The sequence below is a fragment of the Felis catus genome, chromosome D3 (genome assembly GCF_018350175.1).
Source record: "Felis catus isolate Fca126 chromosome D3, F.catus_Fca126_mat1.0, whole genome shotgun sequence".
In the NCBI taxonomy this organism is placed as follows: domain Eukaryota; kingdom Metazoa; phylum Chordata; class Mammalia; order Carnivora; family Felidae; genus Felis; species Felis catus.
Genome location: NC_058379.1, coordinates 551,304 through 566,126, shown reverse-complemented (window position 1 = coordinate 566,126; position 14,823 = coordinate 551,304). Strand labels below are relative to the sequence as shown.

Here is a 14,823-nt window from a genome sequence, read left to right as displayed (position 1 = left end):
ACACACAGGCAGGCACGCACACACAATGACAGGTAGGCACACGCACATACACAGGTACACACTGGCACATGCACACACACACTCGGACACACACACACACACAGATACACATGCACATACACACATAGGCATACCCATGCGCACGTGCACATGTGCATACCCACACAGGTCCACTCACACGTGCACATGCACACACAGTGGCACACACACACCCACATGCACATACACACGTAGGCACAGCCACACGCACATGCATGTGCAGGCGCACACGCAGGCACACGGCACACAGAGGGTAAGACGTGAAGGAAAGGAGGTGAGGAACAGAGACTTGCTCACAACCAGCTGACCCTTTCCTAAGAGAAGACGCACAGTGACCGTCCCCGGGGGGCCACCGGCATGCAGCAGTGAGGGAGCAGCCACGGCAGGAGGCTGAGTGTCACGTGCTGGTTTTAAAATTAAAACTGAGGATAATACACCCCAAATAAATAAGAATGTAAATTATGATTTTTTTCTTCTCTAATGGTACAAAAACAATTTTGTCAAAAACGGTTTCCAACTTAAGATGAAAAATAGGATATATTTATAATGAAGTCTTCAAGTATTACTTTAAGATTAACCCTGTACAAGTGATATACACGTTTCAGAAGTCCCAAGAGTCGCTAGGGAATTTTTTTAAACACTAAACATCTTGTGGTTAACGCTACTTTATCAGTGAACCTTCTAACAGCATCTTGTGAGAGAACACAAACAGCTTTCAAATACCAAACTGTTTTCTCCTCAAGAGAGACAAAAGTAGTGAGTCGACACAGGCGGATGTGGCCCCATCAGTAACCCCTCCAAGTTCATCTCCAGACCAGCAGATCCGCACCAGAGGCCTTTCTGCTCTAATTCACAACAGTGAGGGTTAGTTTAGATTTCTCAGCCAAGTAGGGGACAAAGTTACAGACGTCAGGGGTCACGGCCAGTCAGTTTCTGCAGCGCTTCTGTGTTTCAGGTGGAGAAATGTCCACGAGAAACCTACCACGCTCAGGGAGCTCCAAATCCAGCTCCTCCCCTACAGGACAGCTGGGGAGGCCACCGCCAACGCCTCCCCACGGAGCTGACCTGCCCCTTCTAGAAACCTCAGTGTCTCCAGCGGAGAGGCTGCAGGACCTTCCAAACCTTCTGAAGAGTCCAGCGTGTCCTCTGATGACCACACAGGCTCTGCTGGACATTTTCGCGGAGGCGTGGGGTTGGGGGGGTGGTGGCCTGGGGAAGCCTGGGTTTGGAGCCCTGGCCCCCCTCCCCTCCTCTCCTGGAACCTCTCCCCAAGCATCTCACACGTCAGGCCAGCGCATAGTGACTGGGGTCAGCTAAGGTGAGTGAGGTCGTGCCGGGCCAAGGGTTGGATGGCAGGGGGTGTTGTGCACTTACGACAAGGCCCTCAAAAATAAAGTGAAACTAAAATAAAGACCCTTTTCTAAGAATATTTGGTTTTAGAACAGTAAATAATATAATGATTTCTTAAAATATAATTTTCTGACTGACATCCCTAAACCCTACGTGTGCATTAATTCCTGACAGCACATTTTCAAAAGGCAATCAACAAAAAGACAATTCAGGTCATTCTTAAATAATACAGACATACTTTTTAAAGATTAGATCGATTTTCAGTATTTATATACACATCCTATGGTGAGATAGCCATTAAAAATAAAATAAAAACCAAAGGTGCAAATAAACTTTCGTTTCTGTAAAGAGGTAAAGCTCTTACTGAATTGGGCAGGAAAGAGAGAAATGGGACCCGGTCACGCAGCACTGCCAGTGGGGGCCGCCGGCTGGCGTCTACTCAGACAGCAGCATCTACAGTCACTCGTGAGAGATTCCCTTCGGACACATCCAAAACCTTCTTGCTGAGATCTAGGTTATGTTGTTAAGATTTGGTCATTTTGTGGGAAAAGCTAGTTGTGATTTGCAAATGACTATTTCTCTAATCCTCAGCTCTCGTTCTGTCCTTTTACTCCTTGTAAAGGCAAATGCAAAATTTAAACCTCGTCTCTTAGAAAAACAGAGCAAACAGTCAAATAAATAACCTTGACAAAAGAATATTCCTTTGGGTAGTTACAAGCACTCGGACTGTGGACGCTCGGCAGCCGCTGTTCCAAGCTCCTGTCTGGAGACCTTGCACTGCCCGAGTTGTTCCGTGTCTCCCCGGGGGTTGGCGTGATCTCCCAGGGGAGCTGGGCTGGCAGAGGGGTCCCCCTGAGTCCACGAGGACAGCGACTCGTGCACGGTAACGGTGTGCGCTTCCATCTGGCGCTGAAGGCTGTCCATCTCCTGCCTGGAGAGAGGGGGAGACAGGGGAAGGAAGGCTAGTCAAAGGAGAGCCAGACGAGATGCAGTAACTTTCCCTGGAGACAACCAGCTCTCTCAAACGTGGATCCTAAGAAGCCTGACCTGGACAGCAGTCCCCTCAGGTACCGCAGCACCTTCAGGGGGCTGACAGAACCTGTCTGTTTGGGACCAGCAACACTGACAGGGTCACAGGATTTATGGGACTCAGCATTTTTCTCTGCACATGCAGAGGAGGCCAATAGGCCGTGCAACTCTGCACACGGGGGCTTCTACTCAGGGAGGTGCATCAGTAGCACTGAGGGCCTGCCACAGGGCAGGGCAGGGTCAAAAAAGACACGGGGTCAAAAAAGACATCCCCCGGGGCGCCTGGGTGGCTCAGTCAGTTAAGGGTCTGACTTGGGTTCAGGTCACGATCTCCCGGTTCGTGGGTTCGAGCCCCGCGTCAGGCCCTGTGCTGACAGCTCAGAGCCTGGAGTCTGCTTCGGATTCTGTGTCTCCCCCTTTCTCTGCCCCTTTCCCACTTGCACACTCCCTTCCAAAAATAAATAAACATCAAAAAAAAAAGGGGGGGTGAATTTTTTTTAATTAAAACGAAAGATGTCCCCACATGGCCACACCCTGCAAACACTGGCCTCGGGCTGGCGGGAGCAGAACATCCAGCTGTGGGGTTTCTAAGGGCTCAGGTCCTGGCTCGTCAAGGGCTTCTCAGGGTCACTTAGTTCTAGGCCATCCTCCCCAGATGACAGGGACCGACAGCCCAAGTGACCCCATGTGGCACAGGCCTGCTCAGCCTCTGCTGGGCATGAGGTCCTGCCAAGAGAAAAGATTCTTCCAAATTAAACCTGCAGTCTATCTTTCGAGACCGAGTGACACAGAACACAGAACGCAGCTCGTACTTCAGCTGCTGGAGACAGCTGTTGAGGTTCTTGAGGGGCTCCTTGCTCACGGCAGGCGGGGGCCTCAGCAGCTCCTCCAGCAGGGAGGCCGGGACGGGACAGTCGGGGATCTTCACCGGCGTCACGGGGCCCGAAGAGCCGGCCTCGCCTTTCAGTTCCTTTCTCTGTTTTTGAAAGCACACGGTTAGTGGTGTCACTAAGAGGGGGACCCCACCACACGTTCCTCTCATCAGTGCCCGGGGTCACAACAGGTCATCCCAGAGGAGCCTCCCGGGAAGGCATGGCCCCTGCTTCCCGGGCAGCATAGCAGGCAGCCACGGGGTTCAATGAACCTTCTGCCTCACACACGCGACTAAGCACGTGCTGGCTCCCCAGGAGGATGAGAACACCCCTCCTCGCGGGGGGCTTTCCATGAACGACCACGGCTTTGACTCTGCACATCCCTAAGAAATTAAGTCAATTTTCAACTCATACCATTCCCCTTTCTAGGACTTCAAACTTTTTCACAGACAGGCAAACAATGGTAAATAAACCTGAGTCTGAGTGATTTCTTTGCCCCTGGACAATATTTACGTAGACTGAGCAGAGAAACAAAAGCCAGGCGTGCGGAGAATCTGAGCAGGCTTGCGACGGCAGCTTCAGAGTCCCTGAGTCCCCAAGACCATCCTGGCAGCTGCTGTGTCCCAGCTAGCTGGCCTACCAGGCCCGGGGCTCTTGTTAACAACAGCAAATGATGCCCTCGTATGGTTTATAAAGTATATTACAACAAAACGGTACCTGAACTCACGCTCTTGGAAAAGGCACCAAAATAAAAGGGTTTGACCTATTTCTAAGCACAATACTCCGGCACCATTTATCTTCACACGGTACCTGCTCCTGGTTGATTACATGTAACTTCACGTCTGAGTAACTACGGTGCGCCCGCCACCGCCCAGCAGACCTGCAGTGGGCCCAGCGAACCGAGGGGCACAGAGCCCGAGTACCGTCTTGGCCGCGCCACGCCGCAGGTCCAGCCTGAGCTGCTGGTTTTGCTGGAGCAGAGTCTTCATATTGTTCTTCAGCTCTGAGACTTTAGCTTGCAGCATAAATTTATCTTTCTGGGTCAGGGACAGATCTTCTCGCACCGTCTCCAACTCAGCTTTGATATTCTAAGGGAAGGGAAGTCATAGGTTTTTAAAAGCTTAAACACGCTGCTAAGATCTTAAGTTTGTACGTCACAATTCTAAGGGGCTAGAAACGTAACACTGATTTTTATGTGATGAGGTACGTGGTGTGGCAAGCACACTTCCTCCTCAGGGTCTAGGTCGAGCAGTGTCCTGTCACATTCACGTTCTCAACGTTTTTATCCAAATTTCAGAGCCTCTGCCGAGGAGCCAGCAACACTCCCGTGCCTGCTATCTACACTGGACCCCGAGTCACCTGTTTAAACTCCGAGGTCAGCTACTAGAATAAACCTCACCATTACTAAAGAAGAATATAAATCAGGGGCGCCTGGGTGGCGCAGTCGGTTAAGCGTCCGACTTCAGCCAGGTCATGATCTCGCGGTCCGTGAGTTTGAGCCCCGCGTCGGGCTCTGGGCTGATGGCTCAGAGCCTGGAGCCTGTTTCCGATTCTGTGTCTCCCTCTCTCTCTGCCCCTCCCCCGTCCATGCTCTGTCTCTCTCTGTCCCAAAAATAAATAAAAACATTGAAAAGAAAAAAAAAAATTAAAAAAAAAAAAAAAAAGAAGAATATAAATCAGGCCTAATGTTACTCAAGCCCTCGGCTCACAAGCAGGAATCCCGGCAAGAGCTACGTTCCTGATCCTTTGCTGTGTCAAGACTGTACGCAGATTTCTTTGTGGAGAAGTTTGTCAGAGTGAACGTTTCACATGCTTCGTCTCATTGACTGTGCTTTGCCAGATCCCATTCCGGGAACATGCCACACAGCTCACCCAGGCCATCCGTAGCGCTGGGGTCTGGCCTCCTTGGGCTGTGTGGACTTCTCTCCAAAATAAATGATGTCTGCAAAACGGCTTGGCGGGAGCGCTGAGTTCAACAATAACTCGTGCACTTAGCGTGCTGCCTGCCACGGTACCTGGGACTAGTACTATGATCATCAACTGCCTCGTGAAGTGCTTGCTGGCTCTGACCTTCTGCCCCGGGACCTTGACACAGCAGATACCTGCAGTAAGTGCTGTATTCCATCCAGTTCCTTTTTACTCTGCTGTTCAGTCAAGTCCAGCTGCTGCTTCAAGGACTGGATTTCTCTTTCTTTCTGATCCACCTCCCATTTGAGATTTTCCATCTAGAGGAGGGAAAAAGTGTAAGAGAATTTTACAGTGGCTTTCTTGCACTATAAAACCACTCTAACTACATCTGTGTGTTAATATCATATTTATAAACAACAAATATCCTTTCCAAGCACACAGGGAACGAAGGAATGAGCGTGTGAACCGTCCATCAGCAGAGTCTAGCTTTGTCGGCCCGCCCCCTGGCTCCATCAGCCCTGCCCCCTGGAGACGCAAAGCCTCCCGGAAGGTCACCTCTTGGTTTCCCGCAGGCTGTCTATTCAGCTGTTCATCCAGCTGCTTCTGCAGGAGCTGGAGCTGGGTCCGGGCCTCCGCCAGCTCCGCCTGGAACAGTCCTATTTCCTGGGAGTGTTTCCCCTCTTGGATCCTGGCAGAAAGAAAACAAGGAAGAACGAAATTACAGCATGCTTACCTACCCCGCCACAAAATGTTGTCAGTCGAACGTTTTCCATCATGACAACGGAAACTCGCACACTGCTCGCCCCGCCGGGGGCTGCTCTGGGAGCTTGGCAGCGCTCTGCCCTGACTAATCCTCACAAAGCCCCTGGGGAGGACACTCTGTGCGCCCACGTGACAGATTATGGTGGCAGAAAAGCGCTCAACACGGATCCCCGCATGGGCCCTTCTGGAGGCTGCATCGGGCCCGGGGGGTGGGACGGCCCTCGGATGTGTGCCCCACACACAGGGAGGGCTCTCTGTCCTCGGTGGAGGACCAGCAGGCACACGATGGGCACAGCCACGTCAGCACTGACATCTCAAAGTGGCGCTGCAGGCTTCAGACAGGAATCTGGTATGTTCTTCTTAGATGGGCCTCCCATGCCCGAGACGTGCCGGAACACGGGTGACCTTCACGTGCTGAGCGCACGAATGGGGTCTGTGTGGCGGTGGCCCAGCCCGCTGCCGCGCGGCACTCACTGAAGACCTTCAGCCTCGGCCTGCAGCTTCTGCACCAGGTGCTCCTTGGCCTGAAGCTCCTTCTTCACCTCACTCAGCTCCAAGGTGGCGGCCTTGAAGTGGCGGCGGTTATGTCCTGCCTCCGCCTTGGCTGCAGCAACCTAACAGAACAACACCAGCATTACCAAGGGCAAGAACCACACAGAATGTGGCCATGTGGCATCCGCGAGGACTACCGCCAGCCCCACCCGCTCCCGCTTCTTCCAAAGCTTCTCAAGGTCCCAAAGGACTGAAGCACCACACACATGCCTGGTGTGCAGCGTGCGGCTGCCAGTTTCTGCCGGGTGACAAACACGTTCCAGGCTGTCTTCATCTCAACAGTTTCTGCGGTTTTGTTTTGTTTTAAGTTTATTTATTTATTTTGAGAGAGAGAGTACGAGTGAGGGAGGGGCAGAGAGAGAGAGAGAGAGAGAGAGAAAGAGAGAGAGAATCCCAAGCAGGCTCCATGCTGTCAGCATGGAACCCAACGTGGGGCTTGAACCCATGAACCGTGAGATCATGACCTGAGCTGAAATCAAGAGTTGGACGCTCAACCGACTGAGTACCCAGGCACCCTGTGATCTAAATGGTTTTGACAGTCCTCTTCAAGCATATCTCCAGATTTCTTGTTAAATTCAGTCATGGTTCATGTTTTCTGGGAGGAATACATTTTTCCACCATACCAAGTAACTGCAGTAGAGCCACTAATTACTACGCATTCATGACACAGTAGCCTTTTCTCGGTAAACAATGAGCCTCCCAAGGTTTCTGAGACCAGCAAATTCTAAGAATGTAAGAAAATCTCCCATTTTCCTTCTAATGACTTAGTTTTCTTGTCTAATTGTACTAGCAGCACTTCATTTTTTAGAAGTTTAATAAAAATACTTACAATATATGACAGTTGAACATACAAAATCTAACTCACATAAATAAGTAAAAAAAAAACTCCAGTAGAAAATGTTAACAGTGGCTTATCACTAGGAGCAAATTCAAGGTGATCTCTGCTTCAATCTTTAAGACCTCTTTTTTTTTTTTTTTAACTTTTTTACTAGCATGTACCGTTCATACAATCAGGACAATTAAACTAAACGCATTTAGAGAAATAATTGACAATCATTCACAGTTAAGCCAATGTTGCATATCCATCACTTTCCCTAGCACTTTTATTCACAAGTTTCTTACTTTCAACTTCATTAAAAGGAGAATAAAATTAGTAAGTGAGCAAAATATGGAAACTGGGGGCAGGAAAGTAGGGAGGACGGCTGACTCCATTCACCTTCATGCAAGGGACAAAGACCGACTGCAGGAGAGGCTAATGGGGTCATGGTAATACAGTCCTAACAGACCTTAAAGCTGTCCTATTTAAAAGAATATTTTACTGTCTCACTCAAAAAAATGAAGAACTACTTATTTCTATCTCTATTATATCACCATGGAGAGATTTTTAAAGGACGCGGCAAGGGGCGCCTGGGTGGCGCAGTCGGTTAAGCGTCCGACTTCAGCCAGGTCACGATCTCGCGGTCCGGGAGTTCGAGCCCTGCGTCAGGCTCTGGGCCGATGGCTCAGAGCCTGGAGCCTGTTTCCGATTCTGTGTCTCCCTCTCTCTCTGCCCCTCCCCCGTTCATGCTCTGTCTCTCTCTGTCCCAAAAATAAATAAAAACATTGAAAAGAAAAAAAAAAAAATTAAAAAAAAAAAAAAAAAAAGGACGCGGCAAAACCCAGGTCACACGCACCCTTGCACCCATGTGCACACGGCAAACACATTCTGTGCCAGGCACAGGGGCCGTGAGGGTAAATGAGTCACGGCCCTGAAGCCATCAAGCTTACGTTCTTTTTTTTTTCTTTTTTCAAGAATTTATAATTTTTTTTGAGAGAGAGAGCGTGTGTGTGCGTGTGAGCAAAGGAGGGGCAGAGACAGAGGGAGAGAGAGAACCCCAAGCAGGCTCCGCGCTGACAGTGTAGAGCCCGCCTGCGGCTCAGTCTCGTGAACCGTGAGATCATGACCTGAGCTGAAATCAAGAGTCAGTCGCTTAACCAACCGGGCCCCGCCAGGCATCCCTGACGCTTACGTTCTCATGAGGAATAACAGACTGGCACCTGGTGGGGAGCACAGGGGACTGAGGTTGACTCTAGCTCACAGGGGTGGAAGGGGCAGGCCCTCTGCAGGAAGACTGACCTGACGCACTGGTGGGCACCTCAGCATGGAGACGAGCAGCCAGGAAATGGCAAAGGGTCTACGCAACCACCTTCCTCAATTGCGCTCTGAACACTAACAGAGTCATATACTGTTCTGCAGTTTGCTTTTTTTAACTCAACAGTACACGTGGGACATTTTCCCCCAGCAAATACCCTCTGTGGGGCTCTGTGTGCGCATCTCAGGCCCATACGGCTGCCTCTGTGTTAATCCAAGGCTACTCTTCCATGGATGGCCATCAGGGCTCCCCCCGGCCGCTCACTGTTACCAATGCTCTGATGACGCTTTGCTCTCAGAACACATCAAAGACACTTGTAAACAAAGACACTTGTACAAAGACACTTGTAAATTCCTGAAAGGGAACTGAGGTGTCAAGGGTTCACATGCTCAGTTTTTAGACACTGAAAAACCGCATTCCAATCGGCTCTGAGGTGACAATTTGGAACCAGTGGGAAGCTTCACACACCTGTTCCTTGAGGCTGTGCACTTTGGCCTTCTCCTGCTCCAGCGCGGCTTCTAAGGCGTGGACGAGCTGCTTCGTCTGGCGGTCCTCCTCCTCCTTCCGCTGCAAGACCGCCTGTACCTACAGCACATTGCCGATGCGGCACGTGAGAAGGGACTCAAACTTCAGAGGCCAGCAGAGCCCCAGGAGGAAGCAGGGCCACTGTGTCAGGGCCACGCGGGGAACCTGGCAGCATGGTGACACGCAGCGTCACGATGCGCTGCCAGCAAGTGCACAAGGCGGCAGAGTCGGGAGAATTCCGTCTCTGGAGAACGTGAAACCTGAGACCGCAGCAAAACTGTGCAGCCGCACTCAAGCACGCAGCGAGGAACCCAAAGCGTGCCTGTGAGTCAGGGGCTATAAACGCAAATACCATCACCGTGAGGCAACCGGGTATGGCAGGAATGGGAACCGGTGCCGAATAAAAGTCGACAAGCTCTCTGATCGCTGGGTACTTTGAGGCGGGAGCTGGACCAGGCTGCTGACGGCCCCGTGAGGATGGCACCGGAGCGCCAGGCCTTCTCGCCAGTCTCAGAGAGGCTGCAGAGCCAGAGGGGCTGAGAACAGAGTCTGGAGAGGGAGCCCCCCCCCCCCCAGGGTTCAAGTCCCATCTGTGACTCACAGAGGGAAGGACCCCTCATGACCAGCGGGACCCCCTCGAGCAGGGAAGCTAACGGACTGGTCACAGCATTCACACCTCAGTCGGGGGGGGGGGGGCGTCAGGAGCCCCCAGCTCTGCCCCACACCCCAGAGCCGCGAGGCGGGTTTCTTGACTCCACCAGACCCCCTCGCCCGTTTCCGCATCTCTGCGGTGGGGCAGCGTTCTGCTTCGGGCTGGGACGCATGCGTGAGGCCACGCCGGACACAGAGCTCCCTGCCCTGCGGCAAGGCCCTGCCTCCGACAGAGGAGCCTGGGTACCTGGAGGTTCAGCTGGACCAGGTCGGCCTCCCTCTTGGCTAACGCGGTTTCTAAGATGCTGTTGTGTTCCCGCAGGGCCGCGTTAGACTGCCCCAGGCCCGTAAGCTTCCCTCTTTCGTGCTCCAACTCAAGGGCCAACTTCTTATTCAACTCCTCCAGGCGCTTTATCTTCCTCCTGAAGCCTCTGGACTCTTGCAGCTGAAACAGACGGAAGGCGCTGGGAAGTCACCTAATCACATGTTCTGGCTGATGAGCTAGGTTCCTGTACACCAGAAACCGAGTGCCCGGCGCTAGACAGCCATCCCCGGCCACAAAGAACCGCGGCCAGCCCAGCTTTCTCCTGGGAGCCCGGGACGCTGTGGAGAGCCCTTGGTGACATCACCAACTGCCAAGTGCAGCATCACCCAAAGCCACGCCGTCTCTGGGCCAGAGAGTCACGGGAAGTTCTTTACGAGAATAGATCTTCTAGTTACCTGCAACCTGAGCATTCGAACTGGGGACATTTTAGCCCTCGTGGTCTGACAACCCCTATGCTGGAGGGGTGCCTGAGAGAATGCTGGGCGACCACACCTGTGGGGAGTCCAAGCAGTAAGGTGTGTGTGTGGGTAGGTGTGTGTGTGTGTGTGTGTGTGTGTGTGTGTGTGTGCGTCCGTCCGGGACCCAGACAAACGGGCCGATGGCACACAGAAGCACGGTGTGGATGTGAGCCGCGGGCCGGCTCCTGCCTCTGTAGGCACCTCTCTGCCTGCAGCAGAGCTGCATGGGGGCAGCAGGGCCTGCCCGGCTGTGTGAGGATGAAACCTGGCCTACCTCATCCTCCAGCTCCAGCACCTTCTCCCGGTACTCCTCCAACTCCTGGCTGGTCAGTGAGATGATCTCCTGGAGCTCCTTCTCCAGCATCGTCTTGCTGTGGCCGACGGCCTGCAGCTCTGCCTCCAGAGCCTGGATTCTCTCCTAACAGCCAGGACAGGAAGGTGGATTTGCTCACAGGTTTCAACGTGGCGTGTGACAGGCGCCCCCCCTCGCTCCCCGCAGGAGAGGGACCTACGACCTGTGGCAGGGAAGCTGCACCAGGCAGAACGGAACTGCCACCCGGTGCACTGCACACACTCGCCCTCGTCTCCACACGTGATGTGTGTTTCTTAGCCGTTATACTGAAGGACGGTCTACTGTCCATCTCGCTCCGGCCTCACTATACCGATAATCCACGGTGAGTAACCTGCCGCAGGTCCCGTCTGACAAGTATAAACACAGACGCTGCGCGTGGGGGACGGCAGGCTCCACGTGGCACTTTACGGCCTGCCCCCAACACGTGTAAGTCCCAAAATTAAAAATCAGGCAGCCAAAGGTTTTCAACTTAAAGGAAAGTTGCAACTTAATACATTTCCCCCTCCCGTTTTAGAAAGTAAACAGGTAAAAGCAGCATGTGATATTCTCGGTTTGGTAAGAAAACAGCGTGCTGTGACACAGTGTCTTCCCGCTCAAATTCTTCCGTGGGGAGGAGACCGTAACAAACTTCATTTAAGAAGAAACAATCCCTGGGGCGCCTGGGTGGCGCAGTCGGTTAAGCGTCCGACCTCAGCCAGGTCACGATCTCGTGGTCCGTGAGTTCGAGCCCCGCGACAGGCTCTGGGCTGATGGCTCAGAGCCTGGAGCCTGTTTCCGATTCTGTGTCTCCCTCTCTCTCTACCCCTCCCCCGTTCATGCTCTGTCTCTCTCTGTCCCAAAAATAAATATTGAAAAAAAAATTTTTTAAGAAGAAACAATCCCTAAACAGATGTTGGATAGGAACAAACAGAGGCACGTCAACTAGTCAGGTAAAACTTCACACTGGCCGAAGCTGGCAGGGTGTGCGACACCCAAGACCGCGTCGGACTCACAGACACGGGGGATGCTCAGGGAACTCTGACAGCCTACATCACAGGAATAAAAATGCCCCCCAAGGGGCGCCTACGTGGCTCAGTCGATTAGGCGTCCGACTTCAGCTCAGGTCATGATCTCACACTCTGTGAGTTTGAGCCCCGCGTCGGGCTCTGTGCTGACAGCTCAGAGCCTGGAGCCTGTTTCGGATTCTGCGTCTCCCTCTCTCTCTGCCCCTCCCCCACTTGTGCTCTGTCTCTCTCTCTTAAAAATAAAATGTAAAAAAAACACAACAAATTGGGGCCCCTGGGTGGCTCAGTCGGTTGGGCAGCCGACTTCGGCTCAGGTCATGATCTCGCGGTCCATGAGTTCGAGCCCCGCATCGGGCACTGTGCTGACAGCTCAGAGCCTGGAGCCTGTTTCAGATTCTGTGTCTCCCTCTCTCTGACCCTCCCCTGTTCATGCTCTGTCTCTCCCTGTCTCAAAAATAAATACAACGTTAAAAAAAAAATTTAAAAAAAAATTAGAAAAAAATGCCCCGCAAGCCCAGAGCCCCTGCCCTGCTGGCCCCATCCTCTGTCCTCCTCCAGGACAACCTCCATCCATTTACCCTAAAAAAACCATCCGGAGCAAAAGGTTTTTGCCTTCCTTCCAGCAGGAAGAGCAGGCAGGTGCCCCTCCCCAGGGTCCCTCTTCTCCTGTCAGCAGAGCCACTCACAGCCGCCCGCAACCCGGACACCGGGGGCCGCCCCCTCGCTAGCCCCTGGCCTGCGCCGTCGACACACGGGCTCTCCCTCCCAAGGGAGCAACGTGCTTCAGTGGCCCCTCCTTCTGGCTGTTCCGCAACCTTCGTCTGGACCTGTCATCTCTCAACTACTGCAGGACTCCACGAGGTCTCCCTGTTACAGCCTCGCCTGACCCCAGCTGTCCTCGACCACCGCCCGTCAATGCCCACCACAGAAGAGTGAGATCTCACCCTGCCCGAGTCGCCGGTCAGCCCTCCATCCCATGCCAGTCCCAGCTCAGAGCCAACGCCTGCCCACCTGCACACACCCACACCCCGGCAGCAGGACCCCTGCCCGACCCACTGTACCCCTTAGATGCACAGCACAGATCTTCCTACACACCCTGCACAGGAACATTCCCCTGCAGAGATGCACCCCCATCTACTCTAATGCCTCCTGTTTATTCAAGACCAGTTCAAATATTACATCCTTCAAGAAGCTTCTCTGGACTCTCCAAATTCTCCCCGACCCCCCTACACTGGCACTCAGGCTGCTCACAGCACTTTACCCGCCCAGGAAATTCCTCCACAGACGCTGAAGGGGTGCGGGAAAGGACAGGGGTGGGGAGACCGAGGGCCCGCACTGAGGGAGCAGGCAACGGCGTGCTCCTCGAAGGTCCGCCGGGGGCTGATCTGTGCAGTCACGCTGCTGGCATGCGACACTTCACAGAAATGCCGCCTACACGCTAGCTCCGCCCCGTCTCTCCAGACTCTTTCTCAAGGTGTTCCAAGCAAACGTTTGTTAAGACATCAAGTCCCCAGAACCGAGTGCACGACCGGCTGACTGGCGGGAGCGGACGGGTTACCCACGTGCAGAGTGAGGTCGCTGCCGCCGCCAGCGCCCTGGGCTCTCAGCTGGCTCAGCTCCGCCTCTGCCGACTCCTTGGCCGCGAGGGCCTCCTGCAGGCGGCGGCTCAGGATGCCCACAGCGCTCTCATAAGCCTTGTGCTTGGTCTTCATCTCCTTCTGGGCGCTGCTCAGGTCTGAGCCCAGCCGCTTCATCCTCTGCTTCTGTTCCGTGATGGCCCTAGGGCGTGACGGGCGCACAGAGAAGGCAATCTGAACTCACTTCCCACGAGTCCTCCGAAGGACAGGCTCTCGCATCTCCCCCCACCCCCCAGCCCCACCCCAGCCCCGCCCCAGCTGGCTGCTGCACCTGCCAGGCCCGATCCTGTAGCGGGGGCCTGTGTTGGCTGCCCCCACAGAGACCAGCACAGCGCTCACGTCTGCCCTGCTCCCCTCCTGGAGGGGGTGCTCTTGTGAGGGCAGAGAACACTTCTGTCCTCCCAAACAAACTCTTCTCAAATAGCAGTAAACATCTTAACCTGCTTACAAGCAACCTCCAAGGGACGAAGGCAGAGCAGGGCAGGACACGGGATATGCCGCAGGGTTACAGGCCCCTGAAGACTACCCGGCGTGCGTACACACGGCAAGAGGGATACACGCAAACGCTGGCCCTGCCTGGGGACCCGGCAGGGGGAAAGGCGTTGCCACACGCCGCTGGCATGTAATAGACACACAAGGGGAGTGCATGTTAACCGCGAAACTATGCAGCCACGGAACTGTGCTGCGATCTGCTCTCCAGCGGTAACTTTGGAGTCTGACTTCCTTGGCTGCCTGTGAGTAGGCCCCAGCAGAGCTCAAAGCCGCTCACGCCCACCCCTCCCGCCCGCACATGCCTCAAAGTCCACTCACTTGGTGGCTTCTTGCTGGAGCTCCTCAATTTGCTTCTTGAGCTCCTCGTTGGCCTCCGTAAGAGCTACCATCTGCTCTTTATCAAACTGCAAAGACTTCAGACGAAGAGAGGAAAAGACGAAGTGAGGAGACCAAACCTTCCCTGGGCGGCCTGACTCCCGGGACCAGCCTCCTTGAGGGCAAATGGTGCCATTTCAGGGCCACCCTCAAGGACAAGGGCCCTGAGGAGGACCCTGACAGACAGGTCTGCCCTTCGTATAAACGACTGCTTTAGAAAGGTCCAGGGTGCTGGAGGGAGTGCCTGGGAAGGACCGAAGGCTGGGGTGGAACCCTCTGGGATGCAGCCCTCACCCACAGTCCCCAAGGACCACTGCTGCCCGAACCCCCCAGGCTCCTCTAGGCCCCCCAGCACCCGCA

The 14,823-nt window shown here is 53.8% G+C and overlaps 1 protein-coding gene across 5 annotated transcripts in view; it reads right to left on the bottom strand.

The window, feature by feature from the left end:
- Positions 1 to 482: 482 nt before the first annotated feature.
- The window catches only part of GOLGA3 (golgin A3), a 43,861-nt gene continuing 29,520 nt past the window's right edge, over positions 483 to 14,823 (bottom strand). For all 5 annotated transcript variants that reach the window (XM_045041280.1, XM_045041279.1, XM_045041282.1 and 2 more), the window contains exons 14-24: positions 14,407 to 14,501; positions 13,522 to 13,738; positions 10,878 to 11,021; positions 10,068 to 10,265; positions 9,113 to 9,229; positions 6,435 to 6,574; positions 5,754 to 5,886; positions 5,393 to 5,515; positions 4,214 to 4,378; positions 3,231 to 3,394; positions 483 to 2,320 (exon numbers count right to left, since the gene is read on the bottom strand). In XM_045041280.1, coding sequence (XP_044897215.1) covers positions 2,101 to 2,320; positions 3,231 to 3,394; positions 4,214 to 4,378; positions 5,393 to 5,515; positions 5,754 to 5,886; positions 6,435 to 6,574; positions 9,113 to 9,229; positions 10,068 to 10,265; positions 10,878 to 11,021; positions 13,522 to 13,738; positions 14,407 to 14,501 — 1,716 coding nt within the window. In that variant the 3' untranslated portion in view covers positions 483 to 2,100. The remainder of the gene's footprint in view (positions 2,321 to 3,230; positions 3,395 to 4,213; positions 4,379 to 5,392; positions 5,516 to 5,753; positions 5,887 to 6,434; positions 6,575 to 9,112; positions 9,230 to 10,067; positions 10,266 to 10,877; positions 11,022 to 13,521; positions 13,739 to 14,406; positions 14,502 to 14,823) is intronic.